Source organism: Scatophagus argus, chromosome 6 (genome assembly GCF_020382885.2).
Source record: "Scatophagus argus isolate fScaArg1 chromosome 6, fScaArg1.pri, whole genome shotgun sequence".
NCBI lineage: Eukaryota > Metazoa > Chordata > Actinopteri > Scatophagidae > Scatophagus > Scatophagus argus.
In genome coordinates, this window is record NC_058498.1 from 21,204,556 (window position 1) to 21,230,189 (window position 25,634).

Here is a 25,634-nt window from a genome sequence, read left to right on the forward strand (position 1 = left end):
TTTTTTGTGTGTTGTTAGCTGCCTCTGCCACGGCTAAACCTACATTAAGGAATCACCTTGTTGAGTTGGATTGTCTGTGAACCACACAGTATTGCTGTGAGGTAGGGACTTCTGGAGAGTTGCGTGTAGTCGGTGGGACTATGCTAGCTTCAGTCTGAGCTGTTGATCAATCCCTCCAAATTGTAGGACTGTTCATTCTAACTGAAATATCTCACTTCAATTTCTACACATGTGAAGATGCAGCGTGTGGGTGTGGAAACTTTGAAGTTAAAAGTCAGCTGAGATGGGAATGAAGAAAATAATGTTATACTTTTGCTGATGAGTAAATAGTAATGTAATTTAATTTCATTGCATTCATTTTTCCTTAGTAATACATATGGGGTAACTGATTACATTTTCAGGTAACTTGCCCAACGTTACTCTCTTTACACTTTAGCGGAGCTATAATGCATTGCTAATCCAAACCCCAAGATCCTGCCTCACACACAAAAAAACTGAGCTGACAAAACAAGGATGGCATTTTTGTCAGTCCCCAGCAACACTGTATTTGTCACTAAGATAAGCATCAACCATCAAAACTGTGTCATTCTGATATGCTTTGACACTGTATCAGTTTTAGATATTACAGGAACAAATAGTACAGTCCCTACCAGCTACAGTGTGCTGTTACTTAATCCAATGTAACTGTGCCTGGCTGCTGGGTGGAAGTCTACCTGAAACGGTTCCATCACAGTAAGCTATTTTAAGCTTTAGCTTTACGAAGCTTTTAGAATTCAATAATTTGAATGTGTGATAATACTTTAACATTATAACAGGAAATCACAGTTGTGGCACTGATCAAGTGTCAATAGTTATCACTGGATTTATCCTTCAGAAAACATGATTTCTTTGTATAAACAAGGTAAGGGTATGATAAGAACAATCTCCAAGGGCCTCACACCTGAACAGCAGAAAAAAGCAAGTTTACAGTGTGGTAGAAAAACTACTTTGGTTCTGCTAACTGGCTGCTAACAGAAGCTGCAAGCTGGTGAGCTCTGAAGGGCAGTGCTGAGGGCAATGCCCGGTAGAACTACTGGAGGAAAAAACATCTGGAGTCTAGAAGTCCACAGAGATTATTTTATACTTTGGGACTCAAAAGTGGATTTAAAGTGGAGATGCCCAAATCCATTGTAATGTAATTTTACTGTAACTTAAATCAATCTTATTTGACTGCTGAATGGAGTGGAAATATACCTCCTAAACAAAGAGAGGGGGATAAAGAAAAGACAGTTGAGAACAGAAAGAACTGGAGTCTCTGGTGAGCGCTGAGTCTAGTCAGAAGCTGAACTGAACACAAACGCTGTTGGTGCCTACTGTTGGTTTGGGTCAAATAAGCCTGAGGTCAAATTTGTGCAAGTAAGAAGAGTAAACACAAATAATCAAACTCCTGTGAATATTGCAAGATGAAACTTTGCTTTGTTTTCTTGTGAATCTATTTATTATTTACAGCCTTTGGTGTGAACACAGCAATACTCTTGTTAGCTTTTTCTAGCTTGGTAAGTAAGAGCTAGGTGGGCATGTTTCAGTTACCAGGCTCCATTCGACTCATCTCAGCACCCACCCATGCTCCATCCGTTTGCCCATTTTTGGATTAGCCAAGAGGTAGGTGGACTGAGGTACTGCCAAGATGGCGAGAGCCTAAACTGGGTGATGTCATAGTGGCTCCATCCACATTTTATTACACCTTCTATGTGATGCACTAAAGCGCACTCAACAAAAATAGTGCAGAGGAATCTGCATATCTTATACCACTAAAAAGGAAAAGGCAACATAATATGTAAGCTTGTGTTTTTTCAGGCTTACAACACAAACAAATGACACGGAAACAAGCACAGCAACACACAAATCAAGGGGAAATTCCAACACTGTATGCACTGCTAAAAAAAAAAAAAATACACTACAAATGATAAAACTAAACTGACAAATGTGCCCCCATGCTCCAGTGAATCTCTAAGGAACAGAAAGACAAGGGGATGAGCTTTTAACAGAGACTCTGGGGGAGGAAGAAAGGAGTCCCATTGCGAAAGAGTTGAATTACCATATCACTGAGGAGCAAATACAAAGCTCCTTGAGAGCAGCAGGGGATCCATCATCTGGTGAAGAGCAGTGTTGAAATGTGGATATTTCTGAGTACTCAGATACCACACACTAGTAATAAGCAGTGAAGTAGAAAACACACTCATTTTAACTTCATACAGAACATCCTGAGAATCTAGGCTTCAATGACCTTCACAAACAGGAATATGGAAAAATCGTTGGTCAATCCTTGTAAAATTTGAATGAAAACAAAATTATCAACATGATTTCAAGACGCATAAATACAAACAATCTGAATAACAACAAGACTATTACAATACACAAGGAAGTTAAAAGCCCAAGTTTCCTCGAGCCATGCAGTATCCCAGTTTGTTCTGGTTGCCGAGGAAAGACATGAGGCCCACGTAAGCCTCGATTTCGATGTTCTGATTCAGGACCAGCACACCGTTGGCCTTCCCAGGGACAGGCTTCATTGCGTGGACTTTCTGGGCCGCATTCTTCAGCTGTTCACGAAAGTTCTGAATCTGTGAACAAAAAGGAGGGAGAATCAGAAATATTTCAAAGAGCATCTTTCCTCTTTAGAGCTCTTTGACATCTCACCTTTTTAAGCCAAGTTTTCTCAGCCACTATGGCAGAGTAAATGTGAGATTTAAATTAATCCAAATGTGGGTGTGTTTTGTTGCAGCTTGCTAGTCAAAAATGGTTGGCAAGCAACCTCTTGCAATCTCAAGAGCTCTGAAGCCGCCAAAACTGCTGGGGAAAATTGGGAGAACAGACTGAAAACTGATCCAAGTTTGACTGGGATTGCATGCTCAATCTGAACCAAATCTTTAACCAGCAATGTCTCACAGAGATTAAAAATATCTTTCTCAAGAGTGTCCTGCCCAAGACAGGCAGTAATTAAAATATCCCTGAGACATCAGCAGCCAGAAGAGCGAGTGAGGTTTCAGAAGTATTTTTTTTAGTGATCAGACAACATTTTCTGTGGGTTGCTTGTTCTGAGCAATTGTATCAGATCATTTTTTCTCATCCTACTGGTTTCTTTGTTTTTAGTTTAGACACAATGTTTAACTTCTTGGTTCTGAAAGCATCTGCAGTGTGTACTACTATTTGTAAAGTCACCTGTTTGAGTCTGTCAGGTTCCCCATTAACACTGTAGAACACAATTCCTAACTTAATGGTAAAGAAAGCAGAGGTCAAAGGTCAAATCTAAATTTCTGTAATCACTAAACTGTCAACATTTTACTGTGCCTTATCAAAATCAAGACTATGATTACACTGCATTCTTAGTAAATGTTCTTCCAGGTCTTTGCACACCTGTTTGCGTCAGATTCAGCTGCCAGTCTACATTTGTGTGCAGTCACTGAAGTGTGTGTAATTAAACCCTTTCTCTATGTGACAGCAAAAACAGCATGACATGTATTGAAACGTTGCAAAACACAGATTGAGACTGAGATTGCTCCATTCTTTTCTACTCCTCACACTGAGTAGTCAGCTGTAATTGCTCTTAAACATCTTGGTTATGTTGAAATTCCTGTATAAATTTTGCAAACATCATATTTTTTGTTTTGGGGCAGCCGAGGCCTAGAGGTTGGAGAAACGGCTTGTGACTGGAGGGTCACCAGTTAAATTCTGTGAGTAATCAACGCCCTGCCCCTTCATTAGAAACGGCTGATGTGGCCTTGATCAAGACACCTACTGCGCCTTGACATGGCAGCCTATTGCTCATGTGTGTTCAACCAGTGATGGGTTCTATGTAGAGCAAAAACATGGTTAAAAAATATACTGACAATCAAGTTTGAAGTCAAAGTTGAGTTAAAAGTTTTGGTTATTTGAGATCTGGTACATTTATACATTACATCTGATAGGCAGGCGGTCCTTTGTGTCAGTTATGAGTACCTCATTCTGTCATGAATGACGGATCACACATGAATGGTATCTGATGCCTAATTCCAGTAAATCTTTTCTGTGTCATGACTCAGTTGCCCACACAATGAATCTCACCAGTGATATATTTTTTTTAATGATACTAGTTAAGTGTATCCATGACTCCCACAGGACGCACCTCCATTCGGATTAGTCAGAAAACAAAATATAATCAAATCAAATATTTCAACAGATACTTTCTCACTAATTAAAAGCTCAGTTCACCCTAATCACAAACTTTATCCTGCAGCTGTTCCAGTTTCAGTTTTATGTGCTGAGATGTCTTGAGATATGTGAATTTCAAACTTGTGCCAACTTTCACTGGAACTTGTCCCAGTAAATGCTGTTGACAGTGAGACTTGTGGACTGTTTCTTAGTAAAAAGGATGCTGTTCCCAGAAAGAAATGTTACTGTTGATTGTTCCCTCTTTTTTTCAATGCGATGAGCACCAAAAGTGAAACGGTTTTTGGCAAACAAACAAGATATTTCAAAGCATCAGCAAATAAAACCACAACTATCTGCATGGCTCCTTTTGTGATTTGGAAGAACTGAGCCTCTACACTATGGCGTAATGTTGTGATTGATCTATTCACTTACGTCACAGAGAGCAGCGAATGTGTCACTGATGTTCCTCACAGGGTGGTAGGTGAAGGTGATGAAAGGGAAGTCAGTGGCGAAGGGGTTCCACCTGGTAGTAAAGGAGGGTTCTCTCAGCCGATCCCAGAAGACTCGAACCCCCTCCCCCTCTCTCCTAAATGCACAGAGAGACTAATGAAAAAGTGTCTCTCTCTCTGTCAGTGACACATTTGATTCAACGATGTGACAGAACCTTATACGCCACAGTTCATGTCATTGTCACAAGATCAGTAACATTACTTACTGCTTTTAACAAACGTGCTGGTATGTTTTCTATTGAGAATTATACACAAAACACTGAATATAAATGTTTTCTTTTGCCTCTGGCCACTTTCAGAATAGCAACGACTTAAAGGCTGTCAGTTTTAAGTGACAATCGTGTTGCACAGTACTGTTTTCCCTGATGGCTTTTATCCTAGGCATCGTGTAGGAAAACTAAAAGCGGTGCTGCAGTGTAGTAACTAACTAGCCAAACTGAGCAAAGCACTGAACTGGAAAATAATTTCATTTTTCAACAGAGTGCAAACTGTAGACTGACATTAAGACACATCAAAACAGAGCTAAACTTAAACTCCCTTTCAACTATAATCTTAATAGTGCATTTTCTTTTCTTTCTAGCGTTAATGGACAACAAAGCACTAAGAACTTGTTATAGATACAGCCCTTTCCCTTGAATATACCATTTTCAAGTACTGTGTATGTTTTATACACAAAAAGGTATTAAATGAGGGTACCAATAACTGCACAGTGTGTCATTGTTTCTTACTGAGCTATACCTTTAAGTACTTTACAGTAATTATGTGCACAAATAAAAATGTATACCTACCTTCTGACATAAAAAATGGCACTAATCTGTCCTCAGGGCAGATATATGATGTGATGGCAATCTCATGTTTACTTGTCTTAGAGGTAATCTACAGTGCGTTCATCTTAGTTCTTCTGATGTTCTTTCTTTAGTCATTTTAAAGCAAATACCACAGGTTTTAATGACAATGCCTTGGGGTCATATCTTTCCTCAGCCTAATGAAACCTCAGAAGACTGAGAGCAAACAGACCTCCGAGCACTCACAGATTCCATCTTGGAAATGATGTTGGTGTTGATCTACATGGTGAGAACATTCTTACAATTCTCTATTTAATGTTAGTCCATATCTGGTGTAATAACATGGGGCGATGCAGTGTCTGTTACTATTCAAAAGGTACAGGGTCACAGAGAGTTTAAGACACCCTCTATTACATCTCTTTTGGGGCAAACCTTCTTGCAGGTTATTCAGATAAAGCTAGTTATCGCTTCACTTAGTTATTCCTACACAGTACATTACAATCACTCTAGGTGATAATGTGAATCTTGTAAAAACTCCTCTGTCCATTCATTAGCTGTCACCACTCTGCGGGGTCTCCGGTGGGAGGGCTGGAGCCTGACATTGGGCAAGAGGCAGTGTAAACCCAGGACAAGTTGGCAGTTTATGACGGGGCTGACATTCAGAGATAAACAACCATTCACACTCACATTCATACCTACGGGCCTACGAGTCACCAGTTAACTTGGCACACACGCAATGGTGTGAGTCCGCAGACATGGGGAGAACTCCTATAGTCACTCAGAAAAAAAGATTACGACATTTTTGTAATTCATTAATAATTTCTGATATTTTTTAAGCAAAGACATCAAACATTACCTGCTGAGTTGTGAGTTTATCTGCTTTTCTTTGTCTTCAGTGTAAGCAAACTTAAAGGGAAAGTTTGCCACATTTCATGTTGATGTCCAATCATCAGAACAGATTTGGCAGCAAGAAAACACACTGAGAATGTGTTGTTTCATTTTACTACATTTATCATCAACACTGATTGGACGTCGACATAAAGTGTGGCGATATTTCCCTCTAAAAGAACCATCAAACTATGTCTAAAGTGCACTTAAAATTTCAGTCATCTTTGTCACCACTTCATCTGATTACACACCATGTCCTTTTGCTTGCAGTCAATATAATTATGGGCCTCCTTATATATAAAGATCATTTGTCATCAGAATATAAGATAAGATAACCCTTGATAAGTCCCGCGGTGAGGGAATTCTCAGTATAATCGTGATTTCTGCTAAATTCATATCCCGCAAAAAGCTTTTGTTCAGTTACCTATGTCAAGTATCCTGACCCTAAGTGTCATGGCATTTTCAGCTGCTTTACCATCCCATTCTCTTTATAGCCAGTTGATCATCACCTGTTTAACAAAGGAGATAAACAACTCCAGGATAAACCTGGATTCAAAACAGTAGCTAGAAAAACCTGCAGGGACAGGTTTGACTCCTCAGTCCAACTTAATTACACAACACAAGGACAACACAAACAATACTGTTACAGTAGTTTAATCATCCTACAAAACACAGATAGAGACAGGTGAAAATAACTGATACACTTGCTTTTTTAGTAAAACAAACAACCACTGAATGAATTTAGACTTTTGACAACACGAGGGATCATATTCATCCATGCAAATGATGTGGTTTTTCTTTTTCTGACTTTTCCCTAATACACTATAGCATTTTCTCTTTTTCTTAAAATAAGTTAGCAAATTCGCTGGAAGAAAGATAAATGCCCAAACACCACCCTCATACCAGCACTGATTCAATATCAGTGATGCCTATCCAGATTTCATCATTTCCTAAGGCATTGTTGAAACATTTCTGCTTCATATTATTGTTATGCAAGTCTTTTGCCTGCTGCATACTTTTAACACTGAGAATAAAGTACTCATGTAGTTCTGACACCTACCCCACAAATCAGCCCTTGCTGCCTTTGTAACCTCTGCACTTGATGTGCGGATGTGCAAACATTTCGGTTCTTTTAGTGCTCGATATTGTCTGTAGACACAGTAGACACATTTCAAGAGACAACTTGCTGACAATTAAATACATAAAAATTGTTCAAACAGTGTTCATGAGGAACAGTTTGTTGTGGCAATCAAACAGCCTGTCATGGTGTTTTTTGTGATTCTGTCAACAGCTTTAACTGCTGATGGTGGTATTAGTCCAAGTCTGGGAAATTGTATATTATTTTATCTATAACGTACCTGCTGTTTTGCATAAAACAAGTAAAAAAGCAGTTAAATAAAGCAGGATACAGGCGATTTCCCAACACTGTTCTGATTTCCTTAATGATCCGTCACACTGATGTGCTCATTTTACCACATATCTTGTGCAAGAGGACTTCCTGCCAAACAGAATTAAACACCTGAGGCTAAACAATAGCGCTGTAGCTGTTGATATGTCAAGGTCCCAGGGAGGGGCTGCATCATAATGCAATCATCTAGCCCTGTTTACACAAGTACTTTCAAAATGACAATGACTGCTGCTGCTGAACATTGTGTGCCTCCTCCACAGCCAGTGTTGTGCAGGGAGAAAAGGGAAAGAAAAAAGAAAACTTGGTACAAAAGCAAAGCCCAGGCTAAAAGACTGATTATATTTCAGCAAAAGCGGGTGAGGATGGTGGGTTTACATTTGTACACATTGCCCTTTGTAAAAGCACACAACTATTGCCCTAGTATAAATGGGGATATTAAAAAGCTTTGGTAAATTCCACAGGTAAGCTATCACTGGGAGAGGGACCAGCCCAAACAGGCAGAGGAGGGCTGGGCTTTCCAGCCAGAGGCCTTGGAAGTCTTCACTGTGTTTATGTAGCAGAGTTGGGGTTTGGACTTTCACTGTGTCTCACTTCGATAAAGTCACAAAATATGAAAATGGTGAAAGCAGGTTGCACCTTTGTCATTTATGCGTTTCTTACGGGGACACTGTTCGTGTCAAAACAAATTTCCAAAAACTGGTTTGAAAGAAGGAGCCAAACTGAGGGAATCCACCCTCTACTGACCTTCCCAGTGGAGTTCCACTTAATCCACAGTGTTTATACAAAACGCACACATGCATAAGAGAAACACTGTATTCTAAGCTTAAGGGCAAGTGACGAAAAATTCCTCCCTTGGCTTTCAAGCGCTTCAGCCTCATAAGTCAACACACAAGATAAATATCAAGCTCAGCTCCAGTTGTCATGGCAAGTGTCCCACATTGTCTCAGAGCGAACAAACAAATCTGGTCCGATTGCTCAACAGAGCCTGCAGGTTTGTCAGCCATCCATACATGTATCCATCCACAACGGTTTCATTCAACATAGAGAAGGACTGAAAAGGAAAGGAACGGGTGGACAACTAGAAAAACAAAGGATTGAGCTTAGCTGCTGTACATGATTTTCCTGTGATATTCACCCTTTAAAAAGATATTTACATTACTCATGATAAAACTGCTCATGCAACCTGTGAAGCCTTAAACATACAGCCATGTTACTGTAGATGATGCAAAACCTGTGATAGCATAGCTGCAGGCTGTTGGCAGAGATGTTTCCACACTAATAGAGCAGAGTCCACAAGCTGAAAGCTGCTCCCAAGGTGTATGAATTTAGAGCAGCGTGCCTGAAACATTATATGTCTACTGGTGTTTACCAGTTCAAGCTGTACACCCTGGGAGCAGCCTGTATGCAGGCTTTGCTCCTGATCTATGCTTTGTTTAAGGGGATTTGAGTGTTTTGTTTTGTTGTGTTCAAACAGGACTCAGGCTACATGTAGTTAAAGAGTTATATGTATTAAACAATCAGTTGTGGAATATTTATTATATATCATCATTACTATTATTTTTGTATTTAAGTTTTCATAATCATGCAGTGGACATCCACCTAATGAAAGTGCAGTTGAGGTCAGAATTATTGACAATCAATCATTCAAGTGTAGCAACAAAATTACAAGCAACAATTAAAAAATTCCTTATCTGTTGTCATACACTGTGCAATGAAAGACCTTATTGTCAAAATGCCCAGAAGGACTCAGAAGCCTTTGGAAAAAAGTCCAATAAGTATTTGGAGTTTATTGTTTATTTGGCACCCAAATAGTAGTTCATGGCAATAAATAAAGCAAACTGAAAGTGAAATCAAAGTCTAAGAATACTATCTAACTAATATAACTAACAAATAACAAATATACTAAGATTATTATTCAGTGTAAAACTACACCAATTAACCAGCCAACCCGTTATAGTCTTATCATTGTACCAACTAAAAAGTAACAATAAACTGCAGTAGAGTGTGACCTCTGCAAAGTGAGGGTTGACCAGTGTAAAGTGCCTTTCCTTCAAGGAAAAAAAAAATCTGAGGCATGTGTCTCAAGACTGTTTGTCATCATTCATTTTCAATGGCCAGTATATTGCTACTGAATGTTTTTAAACAAATGTCTAGATCAGCTTCAAAAATCCAGTATCACTCGGATTATGATTTAACGGAGATATGGCTTCCAACATGTCTGCTCATTGGTAGACGTCATATATCACCCTCCTCGCCTGACTCACAGCTGTGGGTTCTCCCAGAAAACAATTATGGTTGATATAAATAAACAAATAAACAAATGCGGTTATTTTAAAATTCTGATAATTCTATGCTGTGCATTATGGGAAATGTAGGATATAGTGTTCTTGTAGAGCAATCAACACTAGAAAAACATTTGAATGATATCTCTGCTGTTTTTCTTGTGTCTTATAAATCTCTCAACTTAAGTGAAGTGTGATAGTAAATCACTGGCGGGCCTCTCTAATCTCTCTGCTGGACTTTCAGTCATGCAAGCTCAACGTTTTTTTCTATATTTGATCCTAGCAACATGTTGGTTCCACCACTTTATTCTGAACTAAGCAAAAGTATCTATCTGGCTAAATTATCTTCTGATGAGGTATCCTATGGTGCATTATGCTGATGACATCTTAATAGCTTCTATGTGCTGACTGCCCTCTGCTGTCTGAATGTGCAAGCTGCTTTGGTTTGCGTTCAGAGATCCTGCAGAACGAGATGAGGAGGTGGAGGATGATCTAAAACAACTAAAGCATCATCTGACTCAAACTACAGATTTTACACCCTATTGATCTGTATACTAAAACAACTGTAATAAATCAATAATAAGCCCTCTTGTGTCAGTACAACAACTGACAATGTGAGGAAGAAACTGTAGTTAATAAACCTGCTTTAAGTGGTTGAAGGAATAAATAAGGCATCATTCCCACTGAAACTTTACTCAGAAAGAAAAAAAAAAACAACTACATCTGAACAGATGAGATACAGAGGAGAGAGGAGTGCAGTGCTGGGATTATTTCCAACCTTCATAAATATATATATTTCCTACAACAGTTACTGAAGCAACCTCTAGTGGGGCTTCTTTAAACCTCCACACCCAACTCCTTCAGACAGGAATAAAAAAAATAGATGATGTGCTGGGTAATTACTTTGTCTAGACAGTTTGGAAAGAAGGCACTTAAAAACACATCTTTCCCAACAGATGCAAATATACTGTGCCTCTTCTTCAGCGGCGCACCTGGAGAATGTGCGATGAAAACAAAATCATCAGGACTAAAAATACTGACACTCCCTCAACACTTTCTATTGGCATCATCAAGGTTTGTGGGAGGCTGATGGAGCACAGACGAGGGTACTGACGCCAAGTAAGATGCTCCACAGAGGGCGTTCGATATTACTTCTTCTAAAGTGGATGGTCTAGAAACTCAGGGGTCAAACGTTCATGGAAGTACACACGTTGGTACAATAATATCCAAAAACAGAACAAATAAACTGAATTATAGTGGTGACTTGAAATATGATTTTATGGCATTTTAAAATCAAATGTTGCAAGTAATGACTGCAAAATAAGCTGAAAGCAAAAACCAACCATTTGTATGTGCAGTAACTCATGACAGTCTTGCTGTGGCAAAACAAAAAGTGCTGGGCAACATAGAATGTAAATGTCTCAAAGTGTCAAATGTGCTGCGGCCCATGCAGTATACAGGTTTTCCAGCAGCACTGATTCACTCTAGCAGTTGTGGAGTCATGCATGACAACATTAAACACATGAAGAAATGTGATGCGTTCCTGCCCTGAACTGTCTCTACCAAGGGTGCACACTGACATCAAGTGGCCAGATGACAACTGTCAGCTGTAGATATTCTCACACTCGTCACTGTGAAGGGTCATTAAGGCGACAGCTGAAAAGGAAGCTGAATCATGTCGATATGATAATGTGGAGAAATGGAGACTTACTTATTTACGTCAGCATAGATGTAGTTTGTAGTAGTTTTGCCTTCAGGGAGCAATGGTATTGTGTTCCATCTGAGCTGTCTGAGCTTTCATGACATGTCAAAATCGAATCCATCTTTTCTTTGTATTTTCTGAAAGGTCTTGCACACTTCATATTAATGATCCCAGCTAACATCTTGAGGAGTTACTTAGACGTTCCGAGAAATGTTTCAAGCTGAGAATTAGACGAGAAGCTCAAATCCGCTCTTCCCTCTTCCCAACATTGCACTCAACCAATCCCAGCCATCTGACACCATCAGTGTGCTGCTTTTGCGCTTCTTTCAAACAAAATCCCTGCCAGCCTGTTGGAACGTTTGGCCAGAAAATCTGATACACATAAAAACGCAGATGAGTTTAAAAATATGTCACAGTGTGCTGGAAACCATTTATTTTATGTTTATATATGGAGTCTAAACGTTAAATAGACTTAAAATTGTAACTAAACAAAAAAGTAACACTGACGTAGCAGATGAATAATCTTTCAGTACTCTTCGCTCAAACTGATTTGTAATGTGGAAGTTTCGTGAACTACTGCAGTGTTATGGAGAATTAACTGTCGTATGTACATGAACTTCACTGTTGATCAGTTTCTGCCAAAAACAAGACAGAATGACCTAGACGAAAAAAGAAGACATTTCCTGAGGGAGAGACAAAGAGGAAGACAAGGAGAGAGTGGGTGGAAGCAGTGAAGATGAAGACAGAAAGAGGAAATGTTTGAGGCTCAAGTCTTTCTTATTTGAAACGACTCTTTACTGCTGGACTCCCGGGTGGTTTTCACGAGGGTTTTATGTATAATTTAACGTAATGTGCAGAGATAAAGCCTCCAATAAAGGCAGTGCTCTCTAAGCTCTTCACAGCACATTACGTTTTATTCATCAAATTAGTTTTAGTTGGTTTGGTATCCCCTGAGCCGTCTTTAAAAGGTTTAGATGAAAGGACTACATTAATTTTGCCAGTAATCAGTTAAGCGACAGCTCCAAGTGACAGCTATGCACTCTCTACCCCAAAAAACTCTCCGCACACTCGTCTCTCTGCCGCGCCCGTTTCGGCTCTGCTGTTCGCCGTGTCCCCGGCTGCTCCCTGCGCCGAGCCTCTGCATGCTTCCCCTTCACCACGCAGCTCTCTGACGCTGCCCTCGGCATCATGTCACTCTGTTCCACTGACAACTCACTTTACTTTTTAGTAAATCACGCATACTCTTGCAATCTTTGAAATTCATTAAAAAGACGGCGTGTCACATTTTGCATTGTCTTCAAAATTCATTCTTAAAGCTTCTTATGTGACTAGACAGAGCGTTTAGAGCGTCGTGGCTAATCACGTGCTAATTTTATTTTTTAACATGGAATCTCTGCTTTTGTGAAACGCATTAGGACACAGAGCAAATAATTAGGACTAATATTTGTAATTCTCCAAGTAGGCTTTTTATCTTTCATTAGCAACTGAAACGCTACAAAGACTTCAACTTCAACGTAGATTTACTGACTATTTAAAAGTGGACTCTCAATGAAAATATTTATATTAAGTTAAGGTGTCACAAGTTTCCTGGTTATGATTTTCCACTACAAATTACAAGATATCGACCTTCTCAGGATTAAGCAGAAGGTTTGGATATGGATGGGAGGTACAAGTTTACTTTAGGAGTACTCATCAAGTGCTAATGAGGGTACTTACTGAAGCAGGGAGCGCTTTGGGAAGCTGAAGGGTCCATGGGAGATGCGGTCCACAAAGTTGAGGGGGATCCTCTGGAATTGCTCACAGTTGAGCATGACAAAGTCATACTTGAAGACCAGGAGAGAGCTGTCAGTGATGAGAACAAGACGCTCCTTCTCATTGTTCCAGTGATCCACCCTGAAACGACCAGAGAAACAGTGTGTTAGACCTACACTGAAAAATCAGTTTTTTGGCATCAATATTTTGAAACAAACAAAATTCATTGGTCAATCTAATTCTTAAGCACAGCTGCTATATTTTTAACAATATTTCATTTTTAACAATAAGGCAGGTAGGCAGAGAAGGACTGGAAAGTCAATGACACCAGCACGCCAATGTCAAAGTCAATGACACTTTCATGTGTGACGACATGCATTTGACTCTTTCATGTCTTTATCCATGCAGTCTGCAGGGAGTAGCACTGGTATACATTTAGCTGACAGTTCATGAGGTATACCTAGACAAATGCATGAACATTTTGGAGGCTGCGCATTGCAGCGCTGTTGAACAGTACAAAATAACTGAAACCTAAGACAGTAAGTGCAGTAAGTGGCCAAAGCAGTACCTACTTTTGATTAAAGTTCAACAAAGATTCATTTAAGATCAACAAAGTGTAATTGTCATTTATTTCTTTTATATGAAAACAAACAATCATCGTGTCATTCACAAGAAAAAAAAAGATTAAAGATTAATAGAATATCTGAGATATTACTTCTTCTGCTTTCAGTTGACAGTAGTTCACAAACATGTACGTAGTATTTAGATGGTGGCCCGGTGGCCACACACAGGATTGGAGTGCAAAAGTTCCCTTGCAGTCCAAAAAGCATTTTCCCAAAGACCACCGTCATGAAAGAGAAGTCGATCAAAGGACACCTTGAACTGCAGGTCAATTATGACTCTTTCTATCATGAATTTTTGATCTGTGGGGGTTTTCTATTTGTAAAACTTTCCTCGAACCAAGGAAAGCAAAAAAATCTCTGATGTTGGGATTCAGTTTGTATTTTGAAGTTAATACAAAAAACATGTATAGCAAAGCTGCTCAATTATGTACTGTAAAAGCCTCACAATTTCTAAAAATGCCCTTGGCAAAGATCATACAATATGCATGCAAGCATTTCTAAGTTGCTAAATTTTTACCAGCAAAAAAAAGAAAAGTCAAATCAAAGAAACACCTTTAAAGCAGCAAAATCTAATTTCTTACATCCTTAACATGTGTTCAAAAATGTCTGTTGCCCACTGAACATCGTCTTGCGCGCTCTCTCGCATGCCGCCGTGCACACGGCTAATTCACGGTGGCGTGGATTCTCTTGGAGAGGCTCCCTTTCGTACGGCCTGCTGAGCTGCTGAACTCCAAGTGAAACACTCTTGATTGCTGCTGGCAGTTCACTGAACAGCCAAGGCATCATGGGAAAGGTGTGGGTGAAGAGCTTTGACTGTGCTAATGAAATGAGTAAATCTTGACTGGGCATGATGCAGGGGTGTTAACAGAGATCAAGGATCAGACTGTGGGTGTTTGACACGCTGCTGCCACTCAGCTTGACACAACAATACAGTGCTATTCAGCAAGACGACACGGAGGCCTGAACTCATGAAGCACACTGGGACACTCTGTGGCACACAAAGGAACAGTTTGACATTTTGACATTATTAGCTTTCTTGCCAAATGTTGCAAAAGAAGACTGACACCATCCTCATGTCTTGCTAACACCAGCTGGCTCTAGCTTCACATTTAACATACAGACATTAGAGTGGTATCAGCGTTTAAGCCTGTTTAAAGCCTATTTAAACTTTGAACTATTTCTTTTATTGAACTATCATCATTATCCAGTATGTTCAATAAGCATCTTCAGTTACATTTTATTTTCCCTTTAATAATCCATTGTTACTGAAAATCTTCATATTTTGACACAGTTTTAACTTTTTTTTAAAATAAATAACCAACTACTCTACTTGTGCGTACAAATAAAGTCCTTTAAACATAATATCATAAGATAAGAACACAAGAGTAACAGCCACAATAATAAAAACTGATGAGATGAGATCATCCTACTCCCTCTAAAGATAGTGACAATCCTTGGCAAAGTCAGAGATTTGAGGAATTTCTCACGCTTTTCTGACATTAGTCACAGGCCTCCCTTGGTGATATTCAGCAGCGTTACCATGAGTTACCATAAAATGCACTCTTTTTTAATGCAAGAACTCCTACAGCAGCTGCTGTGGTCTTGATAACTGCAGGCCAAATGTAGGACAAACGTTAACGTGTGTTGGACAGAGCTGCATAAATGGGATGTATTATTCATTCTCACATGGCAAGCTTTTTAAATGAAAGCTTCTGCAGGAGTGATACAACCTGACATCTGAAAGTGCACTCAGTAAATGTCCTGCAGTCACTTCATTTTGCTTTGTGTTCAAAGCAGTTAAATCACTACCTCTGCAATGATTTATGTGATACTCCTGGAGTTTGGGATTTGATAAGGACATTGATATTAGACTCAACTACGGGCCTATACTGTAGTATATGACAGATGTGTATAATTTAAGACAAACAACCACTCACTCCCTATGGGCAGCAGCTTATTTGCAGTTGTATGGTACATGTGTTAGTGATGGATTATGAATGAGCAACACATGATCCCGTAAACTCACTGGGCGTTTACAGTAATGTCATTACAGTCAGGTGAAAACCGTTTAACTCCACTTCAGCAGATTTGTGTTTCTTGTGTGTTTGTTTCTGGTTTGTTTGTGGGTTGAAGAAATTGTCCGACATTTAAAAAAAAAATATCCATAGCTGATCTCTAAACACAACCACATTATAACCAACTAAACGTTTAAGTAAAATGTTACCAAAAATGATACAAGGTTTTCACTCAGCAGACATTACAGTGAAATGACAACATGAACATGACACGGTGTAACAGCACACGGTATTGTGAACTCACTCTGCCATCAGCCAAATGCTCTGAACGCTGCCATCTACTTCTTTATCCACCAGAGCTTCAACGTCTTTGATGGCCTGATTCAGAGTGCCAGGCTGAGGAGACAGAAATGCATGGGTGTCACTTTCTAATTTTCCATTGTGACAATCACAATGTGTGCACAGAAAGCTTGAGGGGTAATCTTTGAGGCAGTTATGCAGCTGGGACTGGTACTTCAACAATATGTCAGCATGTGTGTGTGTGTGTCAAACAAACAATAAACAAAAACATGAAGCCTCGGCATATGAAAATGACTGCAGAATGAGGAAGGCTGAGCATTCAGCTTAAATCTGAGTAACTCAGGTATTAGAAGAGCAAAGAGAACACTGCAGAATACAGTACATATCCAGATTGAGCATTTCTGTTTTTCAATACAATCCACACTGTGTGTCATATTTATGACATGCAATTCTATCCTTGCATTTTGCGTTTGATTATTTCAACGCCAAGTAGGGGAGGACTTAAAAAGATTAGGAGTTCATACTGAGGTCTCCTGACAGTCTTACTGTAATCTGAAGCCATTTTCTTTTATGGACTTAAGGTCTGGACCTTGTCCAGAGTTGCCCTTTCATATCGCACATGACAGCAGATTGTCCGTGTCTGACGTGTTCTCACCTACTGGAAATACTCTGTTTGGTTTGGGTGGTGCCTCAGTAGAGCATGGAGGCCAAGGACTCATCCATAATGATGACTGGTTTTGATATGTACGTATCAATAATATCAACGAAGAAGGAGTGGACAAGCAATATACGATGTACAGATAAGCAGAAAACAGCACAAAGTGGCGACACTCGTACAACGTCATCAACTCTTCCACAAGCGCAAAGACAATTCTCCAGACAATGACCTGCTCACTTCACAAATGGACTTAAAAGACATACACAGACTTTGTACCATGAAGCTGGTAGGGTAAAGTCTGTTTAACATCCAGGCCAAATGAAGGAGATATTTGCGTTTGCACGTAGAGCTCCTCTGGGTCATGTGTAGAAATGTTCAGCCTGGTTGCAGTGTATATGTCTATCTATATATATCTGAAAGGGACCCGAGCCTGGTTCTGACCCAGCAGAGGAAACTGAAAGTCCTCTCTTTTGGACAAACTACATTACAATACTTCTTTTAAAAGACCTCAATCATATCTTGAGTATTTCTGTAATGCAATTTCTCATTACTTACTGGCAGTAAACGCATATATCTGCAAAAAACTAATAGCAGGTAATATATTAGCTAAATGAAATGGTCTGATAAACTCTCACAACAACCTCCTTTTACATTTTAGCCCCCTGGAAAATTATGCATTGATCACAAGTATTTTATAAAATGACATGTTTAGTATTTTACACTGTGGTGGAGGAAGAATAGCACAACAAATTAGCAACATGCTAAAATACTTGGCTGAAAAATTTTACTAAAATGATTTGCTGATTTATTTTTTTATATCAGGATTCTAGATCATATATTTTTCTGTAAGCAGGATGATTTAACAGCTTCACACATTGTTTAGGCTTAATCTGTAAATGTATCAGGTGTCATGTAGTAATCAAATATTTTTAATGAAACATTTTCAACGTTATTAGCAGCTATATATTGTGACAAACTGCATGATGCTAACTCTGGCACAACACATCAAATGCTAACGTTTATATTTAATGTGGTACATGGTGCCTTACAAATGACATTAACGGAAATGAAAAACTACTAAAAAGCGAGGCCTACTGCTGTCAACTAAATGTAAGAGGAATTGCGTGTGAAGTATGATTGAGTAGAGGTGCCAAAACCCATAGTATTTAAGTAACTTTTAAGCAAAAGTAACTGGAACTTGTACCTAGCTTAAGCAGGCGGGCACTTCTTCAGTTTGTAAGGAACAAGCTGCAACGTGATGTGACATCGAGACGGCGGAAGTGTTTTGTTTCACTAACAAATCTTGACAGCACACAAAAGTGAAAGTTTTTACCCTCAACACGAAGAACCTCCTGACTTTAAACTGGAGCAGAGATGTCTCCACAGCAGAGATGGGAGTGTGCTGGGTGGGGGCCGCTGCATCCTGCGTTGCCCGCTCCTCAGTGTCCTCTGTGCGGGCAGCGGGCAGTGCGGCCTCGGGGCTGCCGGGAGAGGAGCTGATCTGATGCTGCTGCTGCTGCTCCTCACTTTGCACTCCTTCCTCCTCAACATCTGCCATGATGGGGCTTAACTATACATTTTTTTTTTTTAAAACAAAACATCGCGAACTGTGATATATTTATAAATTAATAATTAATTATCACTTCTATCAGATTTTTATCAGATTACATTTTGAAGAAAACAAGGAAGGACAATCTGTCTTCAGCCACCCCTCTAAACTGAAGTCGCTCCACAAATATCTACATAACAACCTTCGATCAATATTTCAAAATGATATCAAAAACTCATTACTAAATAAAGAATTTACATACCACAAAATATTGGGGTCGCAGAAAAAAAGCTGAAACGCAGTTAAAGAGGCGGAGGTAACAGGTGCATCACTTCCTTGTTCCGCGTCCTACATGTGTTTTAATGGGCGTAGACTGCAGCAGCGGCAGAGCAGGTTGAGTCAGAGAAGCGCACAGGCCTTTGCGTTGGGCCGAGCTGACATTCAAAGACACAAACCATAAACCACACGGTGCTTTAAGATAAGTTTGGGCAAAGTCACTCCGTCCGCCCATTCATGTACACAGAACTCATGTCGCTGTCTTTTTCACTGTGTGGAAGCGCATTTAGTCGCTCCAGAGTTCATAGCTGCTTATTAGAAGGCCATGAACATTCCCAAGGAGGGAGAGGTGTCTCTGTTTTCTTTCTTTCTTTCTTTCTTTCTTTCTACTATATAGCTGGGGATTTCCACATACCTTTTGCCATGTCTTTTGCAATGTCTGTTGTGCTTTTTGCTGGTATAAAAACGGTGTGAATGAGATTCTGAGGATTAAACGGGTGCTTTGAGATTTACATTCCAGTTGATGATTGCTTGCCTGCAGTTTTCTGAATGATGAACGGTTGAAATTGTAAGGCAGCTAAATCAACCAAGAGCCATTTTTCCCCCAGGTTTCATTATTTTTTAAAAAAAAACATTTGTTGAGCATAGTTTTGTAGTGATTTACGAAAAAGAAGCGTGAGAAGAAACTAAAAGAAGACAAAGTCAGTGACTATTTCCCACAAACCATGCAGTTTTAACCTGTTTTTATTTTTTACAGGAACCACACTGGAAGGATCCACTTTGAAAAACAACCCCTCCAGGTTATAAATACACTAAGACTAAAAGTGTTCATGTTGAGGAACAATCAGGCCTGAATGACTCTTGAAACAGTCCATACTGACAGGATGCATCTGGGTTGTATAGTGACAGAGCACTCATCGCCAGACCGGCTCTGGGAAATGTTGCATGTTCAGGGCAAAAAGTAGCACTGTGGAGGTGAGTCTATGCAAGGCTACAAACGAAAACTGGTTATACTGCTGTGTGCGTTCTCATGAGAAGGCTGAGTTGTACCTCCTCCAGCTCAGCCATTTCTGATGATGATCTTAATTACAGGATCACTCTTCTCATACAAATCATGTCTGTTTGTGACTCTGACACTGTAGTCATTTACTTTGTATAAATGTCCCAGGACAACGCAGGAACAGCCAACATGTCATATGTCATGATGAATGGGAACCGCATCACACACTACAAAAACATCTGTATAACATCAAAATTTTGCACGTTGTTTTGTCTATAGTTTTTTGTAGATCGTTTTGTCAAGGGATAAAAAATAAAATAAAAGATATCAGATCATTAATTTAATCAATGGGTTCCGCTTATTTCAATTGCTGTTCTATAACTAAAGGGTCTAGGCTGATATGAATATGAATATGATATATATAATAACTTATGTAGTAATATAAAGAACACATACCTGACACGCGGCTGCTGATTGTTTGTGCAACACACTATTCATGCTGTTTATGGAAGAATCATTTCGCTTTGATTTTCTCTCCCAAGCTTATGTTCCTGTCTTGACACCTTTTCCTAAAATACCAGTGAATGGTATTCACGATTCAACGGGACAATAACACAATCAAGGAAATGAGGGATGAACAAGAACACTGAATGACAATAAGACTACTCCTATCACAAATCTTTGAATAGCATCACCACTGAACCATCAGCCTGCATGTAAGCTGATGTTTTCTGACATACCATAAGACCACTCATTCCCAGTCGTAACTCTATCAGGGATCTCTTCCAGCACCTTGTTGGAAGTTCAAAACCAATCCAGTTGTAATCTGCAGCCGTCAAAGAAATGTAGATAGATTTTTAAAGTTGTTCTTTTTGCACAGTTTTTTAGCTACTCCCACAGACTACAGGCTGAGATTTTCGTGCTTTTTACTTCTGTGTAAATGGCCAGCAGCTTTCAGTCCACATTCCATTTAGGTTTTATTTTGGTTTGCAGTCAAGTAATTACTTCTAATTAATCCAGAGCTTCTCTTCTTCATCGATGGGTTAATAATGCATTTTCAGAATGTTTCTTCTGCTCAAATAGAGGCACTGATTAAGGAGAGTGGAATTTCTTTAGAATCTCAATGAAATCTGTAAATCTTGCCTGATTCGTATTTGATTCTGTGATAACAGCAGACTAAAGACCAGAGAGAAATTGAATAATAGTCCTGGTGCTAGTTTTCTGGAAATATCTGAGCATGACAGCACAATAACATTGGATTTCTGATGCTGCATGCTTTATGTAAACCAGTGAACTTAGAAACCCTTTGCCCTGTGATGCATCACATCATTTTGAGAAGCGAGGATAAGAGTAATCCATATTGTTGTATCTAGGCCAAGTAATCAACGCCGCATAACTGGAAATGTTCACTGTTGCCAAGCTGTAAATGTCGGTCTCTTGCATGCTGTTTTTTTTGGAGCTCTCTAAAGACATACATGTTTATCTCCGATGGAATTTACCATGAATTAATAATAATAGGTTAAATAATACATGTTATATTTCTGGTGGATGTTTTAGAGGAAACAGCGCAGCATATAGTGCACTATAATGGCATGGTGAGAAGTGCAGCATGTGTTCTCCTTTGCAGCTAAGTGCAGTTAATGTTCTCCAGTAACTTAATATTATCTTATAAATTTTGAAGTGTATCTTTAGCTGTTTTGTGTGTCATTGTTGTGGTAGAATGTAAGACAGTTTGCTTTGTTATATATGCTATACATATACAATTTATCCCAAACAGCTGAGTTAAGGATAAGCAGCTCTATACCTCTATTGACACTACTATAATTTAAAACTGCAATAATAAACATTTTTATAATAACAATGGATCAAACGTCCACCGACTGTATGAAGTATCGCCCTCTGCTCTACAGAATATTTTAGATTTCTTTGGCTCGTTGTTTTGGTTTTCTGGTCTGTAACTTTACCGTTTGGCTCACCGTCACTGCTGTTTTAGCATAATTTTCATCAGCAGCAGGGAACTGTTTTCAACAACAACAACAAAACTAGATTAGGTGGGAAGTAGATTTGGTCTTTCATTCTTTAATGAGACACAGAGAGCAATCCTAGACCTCCTCTAGTAGATATGGCTTATGAAATTTAAGAATCAGGCCAAGAAATGGTCCCACACAAAATGTAACAATAATTAGTGAGCTTTTAATCAGAATCAGAATGCTGGTGGATTCTGATAACTTTGGACGTCCTGTTTCCAGTTTTAATGCTAAGATAAGCTAACCATAAGAGGTGCATATCATATAAGAGAGTGCCTATCCCAAAACAGTGATCTTCTTAAAGCTCTTGTGAATGACTGTATTAATATTATTTTGATGTGTGTGAGTAATTTGTTTGTAACTTCACATTTTAAATATGTTGCTTTTAGGGGTGTCAAAGGCCAGAAACGCCTGTTAGTCTGCTGGGGAACATTTTTGGATATAACTTGAAATATTAAACAAAGAGAATTATTTTAAAATAACAACTGGAAGAAATTATTAATAAATTGAAAAAACATTTCTTCATGATGGGCATGTAGTACACTTTTGTAACCAGCGTAGGTTTTTGAATCTGGGCCAGAGAAGTCTGTGTGAGATGACATCAGTTGACTTAACAACTAAAACAAACACACAAACATGTCCAGGGGCATCCACCCTTCATCTTCCATGTTTTTGGTGGATGGAAGTAATTCAATTATGTCCCAGCATGTTTGTGTTTGTTTATCCATATTGCAGCAAAGCCTGATTTAACTCTCCTGAGATATCACATAGGATCAGCAGATGTTGCGTAGACCCCTGCGACCCCGTAACTTCCACAGTCATGATCTGTGTGTGCAGTGGCTCGCTGAGGCGTAGCAACACTGGCAGCTTCTTTTTCCCCTGCTTAGCCCGTGAGTAATGCTCAGACCAGAGCGCGGGGGCTGGGCCATGAGGGTTCATTAACTCAGCTGAAGCCTGATGAGCTGGAAAACTTCTAACCTTCAGTGTTTTAGCCCAGTAAAGGATCCACAGAGGACTTTAATTTTTCCAGCATTGATAAAAGTCCAGAGCCTCTATTCATCTCTTCTCTCATTTTTGTTCGTTGGTTATGAGATAACAGAGAGGGAAGGGGAAAATAAATTTGCATTGTCATCAGTGGAACCATTTGAGTTCCACGATTTGGTTATTACGTAAAGCTCCTCCAGGTTACATCACAGGGAGAGAAAGTAATACAGGAAAACACTTCCCTGAATAGAAAAGGGGAAATAAATATTGAAATAATTAATACCTTGTTCCAGTCCATAGTTTGATTCTTGAGTTAACTTTTGCATTTTAGTTGGACCACACTTAATTCTTTCTGACAGTAACGTGCATCTGAGGCCCACTGTATGTTGTCTGGAGCTGACAATGATGTGGCGTGGGAGAGCGGCACATACTAACCGTGAGGTGACCACAGTGTTTACTGCCCAGAGGCTCCACTTCCAGATGACTGCAGACAACTGTTTCACTTGACCTTGGCCAGTATGACCAGCAGGCTGAAACCTGACCTGTCAGGTATGGTTCACAGGGACGTTTTAGGTCAACGATGGAGAGTTTCGACAGAGTCTGTTTGGTGCCTGGTGGGGTTCAAAGAGATAGTACACGCATAAATCAGTGTGACACGTGGCTGTCATTTCTCTAAGATTAAAGGTTCAAGGCCCTGACCCTCTAAGTCCGGATCTAAGACAAAGTTTCGCATGAATGGCTTGCAGTTCATGAGGTCACATTTGGGGTTAAGAGTTGGCATGTAAAACTACAACTGAGTGCTACTAGAGGTGTTTGTTTTAAAAGCAGCAACAAGGAAAGTAAAATTGTATTTTAAAAGTTTATTTTGTTTTGTTGGGATAAACGGTCCAAGTTCAAAAATATGTCTACTCCTCTTGTTTAATTCCCAGCCAGAAAGCAAATATGCTTGTTTACCAAAATGTTGAACTGACTCCTTTAAAAGAGTCTTAAAACTGGAGTTTTCTCGATCAGAATCAGTTCATCATCTCAAGAACAGGCCTTTAATCTGCCATCAAAGCTGGATTGTCAAGCAGCAAAGTGAGCAACTGCTCCTGGACCCCATCGTGAGGGGCCGTCGCAGCATCTTGTTTACTGTGAGTCAGTCTGTGTGTGGGGATTTGATGAAAATTCGTTTAAGAAAACTTACCTCACAAAATCAGAAGACTTGTAAAGGTCCAAAAGGTGGGCCTTCAGCGGTCCTGTCTTTAAGAGGATCCATCCATCCATCCATTTTCTATACCGCTTATCCGTCAGGGTCGCGGGGGAGCTGGAGCCTATCCCAGCTGACTACAGGCGAGAGGCGGGGTTCACCCTGGAATGGTCGCCAGTCAATCGCAGGGCCAACACACAAAGACAGACAACCACACACTCTCACACTCACACCTAGGGGCAATTTAGAGTAGCCAATTAACCTAATGTGCATGTTTTTGGTATTGTGGGAGGAAGCCGGAGTACCCGGAGAAAACCCACGCAGGCACAGGGAGAACATGCAAACTCCACATAGAAGGGCCCAGACCGAGATTCTAACCTGGAACCCTCTTGCTATGAGGCGACAGTGCTAACCACTGCACCACCGTGCCGCCAAGAGGATCCATGTATCAAAATAAAGTTTTAGGGCCTTTATTTTTTCAGTGCTGTGCTTACCATTTCAACATTTTTAAATTTATGTTCAAATTACCAAACATGTGGTACAATGTAGCACTCCAGCACAGAAACACAATGCACAAAGTGTGGTCAGTTGTTGGTCAGTCCATGCATGGTACAGCAGTATGACCTGCAAGTCTCACTGTGTAAATGCACACACAATATTGTTCTAGAAGAGTTTGGATCAGTGTCAGAGAAGAGTCAATGAGATGCATAAGAGTATTTTAAAAATGTTTACATTGTTCCTGAGGCTGAAACATAGCTACAGTTAAGTATGCAAAGTTGGAAAGTAACAGTAGGCTTTGGACACACTGCTGGTTCAAGACTGTTTAAATACCACTTTGGTAACAGCTTAGCATTAAATCATATCAGCAGAAGGGGATATACTAGCAGTTCAAACAAGACTTTTACCCAAATTCCTTCCCAATGCCCCACATTTAAGAATGCAAAGCATTTCTCCCCCATGGGGCTAAACCCCAAGTGGTCCTCATGAATTCAGTTATGGTGCAAATATCACACAGGGCTGAGAGCTGTATGAGTGCACTTAAGCCAACCTCACAATGTATTTTGTCCAGAGGGAGAGATAACTCAGCCACTAAGTGGCAGTGTTGTTCCAGTGATGATACAAAAGCAGGATAACACGGACAGCAGGACCAGAGGGAGCAAACTCATGTTCTACATGCATGATTACAACATGTTTAACATGTAATAACTCACCAGCCAACCGTATTGGCCAACAAGCTGACAGAGGATATGATTAATATAGATTCCATCATTCCAGCTGACTGTACACTTAGAAAAAAATTGTTCATGCCAGCATACCATTGCTCTCTTTCTTCCCTCTCTTGCCATCCTGATTCTGTCTCGTCTTTCTCACATCACCTCTGACTGTAAAGCAGACAAGCCCTTCTGGCAGATGTCATTACCAATCCAAACTCTTTCTCTGTGACATACTGTGTCACCCTGGACATAATGACTGCTCCCACTTGGCCCATCCACGCAGCAGGAGGCACCAATCAGATATCA

At 39.8% G+C, this 25,634-nt stretch overlaps 1 protein-coding gene across 1 annotated transcript; it reads right to left on the reverse strand.

The window, feature by feature from the left end:
- Positions 1-766: 766 nt before the first annotated feature.
- On the reverse strand, positions 767-19,054 carry tprg1 (tumor protein p63 regulated 1). Its single transcript, XM_046391791.1, has 6 exons — positions 18,901-19,054; positions 18,423-18,659; positions 16,436-16,527; positions 13,458-13,634; positions 4,600-4,753; positions 767-2,600 (listed from the first exon to the last, which is right to left on the reverse strand). The coding sequence occupies exons 2-6, from the start codon at positions 18,645-18,647 to the stop codon at positions 2,406-2,408; spliced, it is 843 nt and encodes a 280-aa protein (XP_046247747.1). The 5' UTR covers positions 18,648-18,659; positions 18,901-19,054; the 3' UTR covers positions 767-2,405.
- Between the last annotated feature and the right edge of the window lie 6,580 nt (positions 19,055-25,634).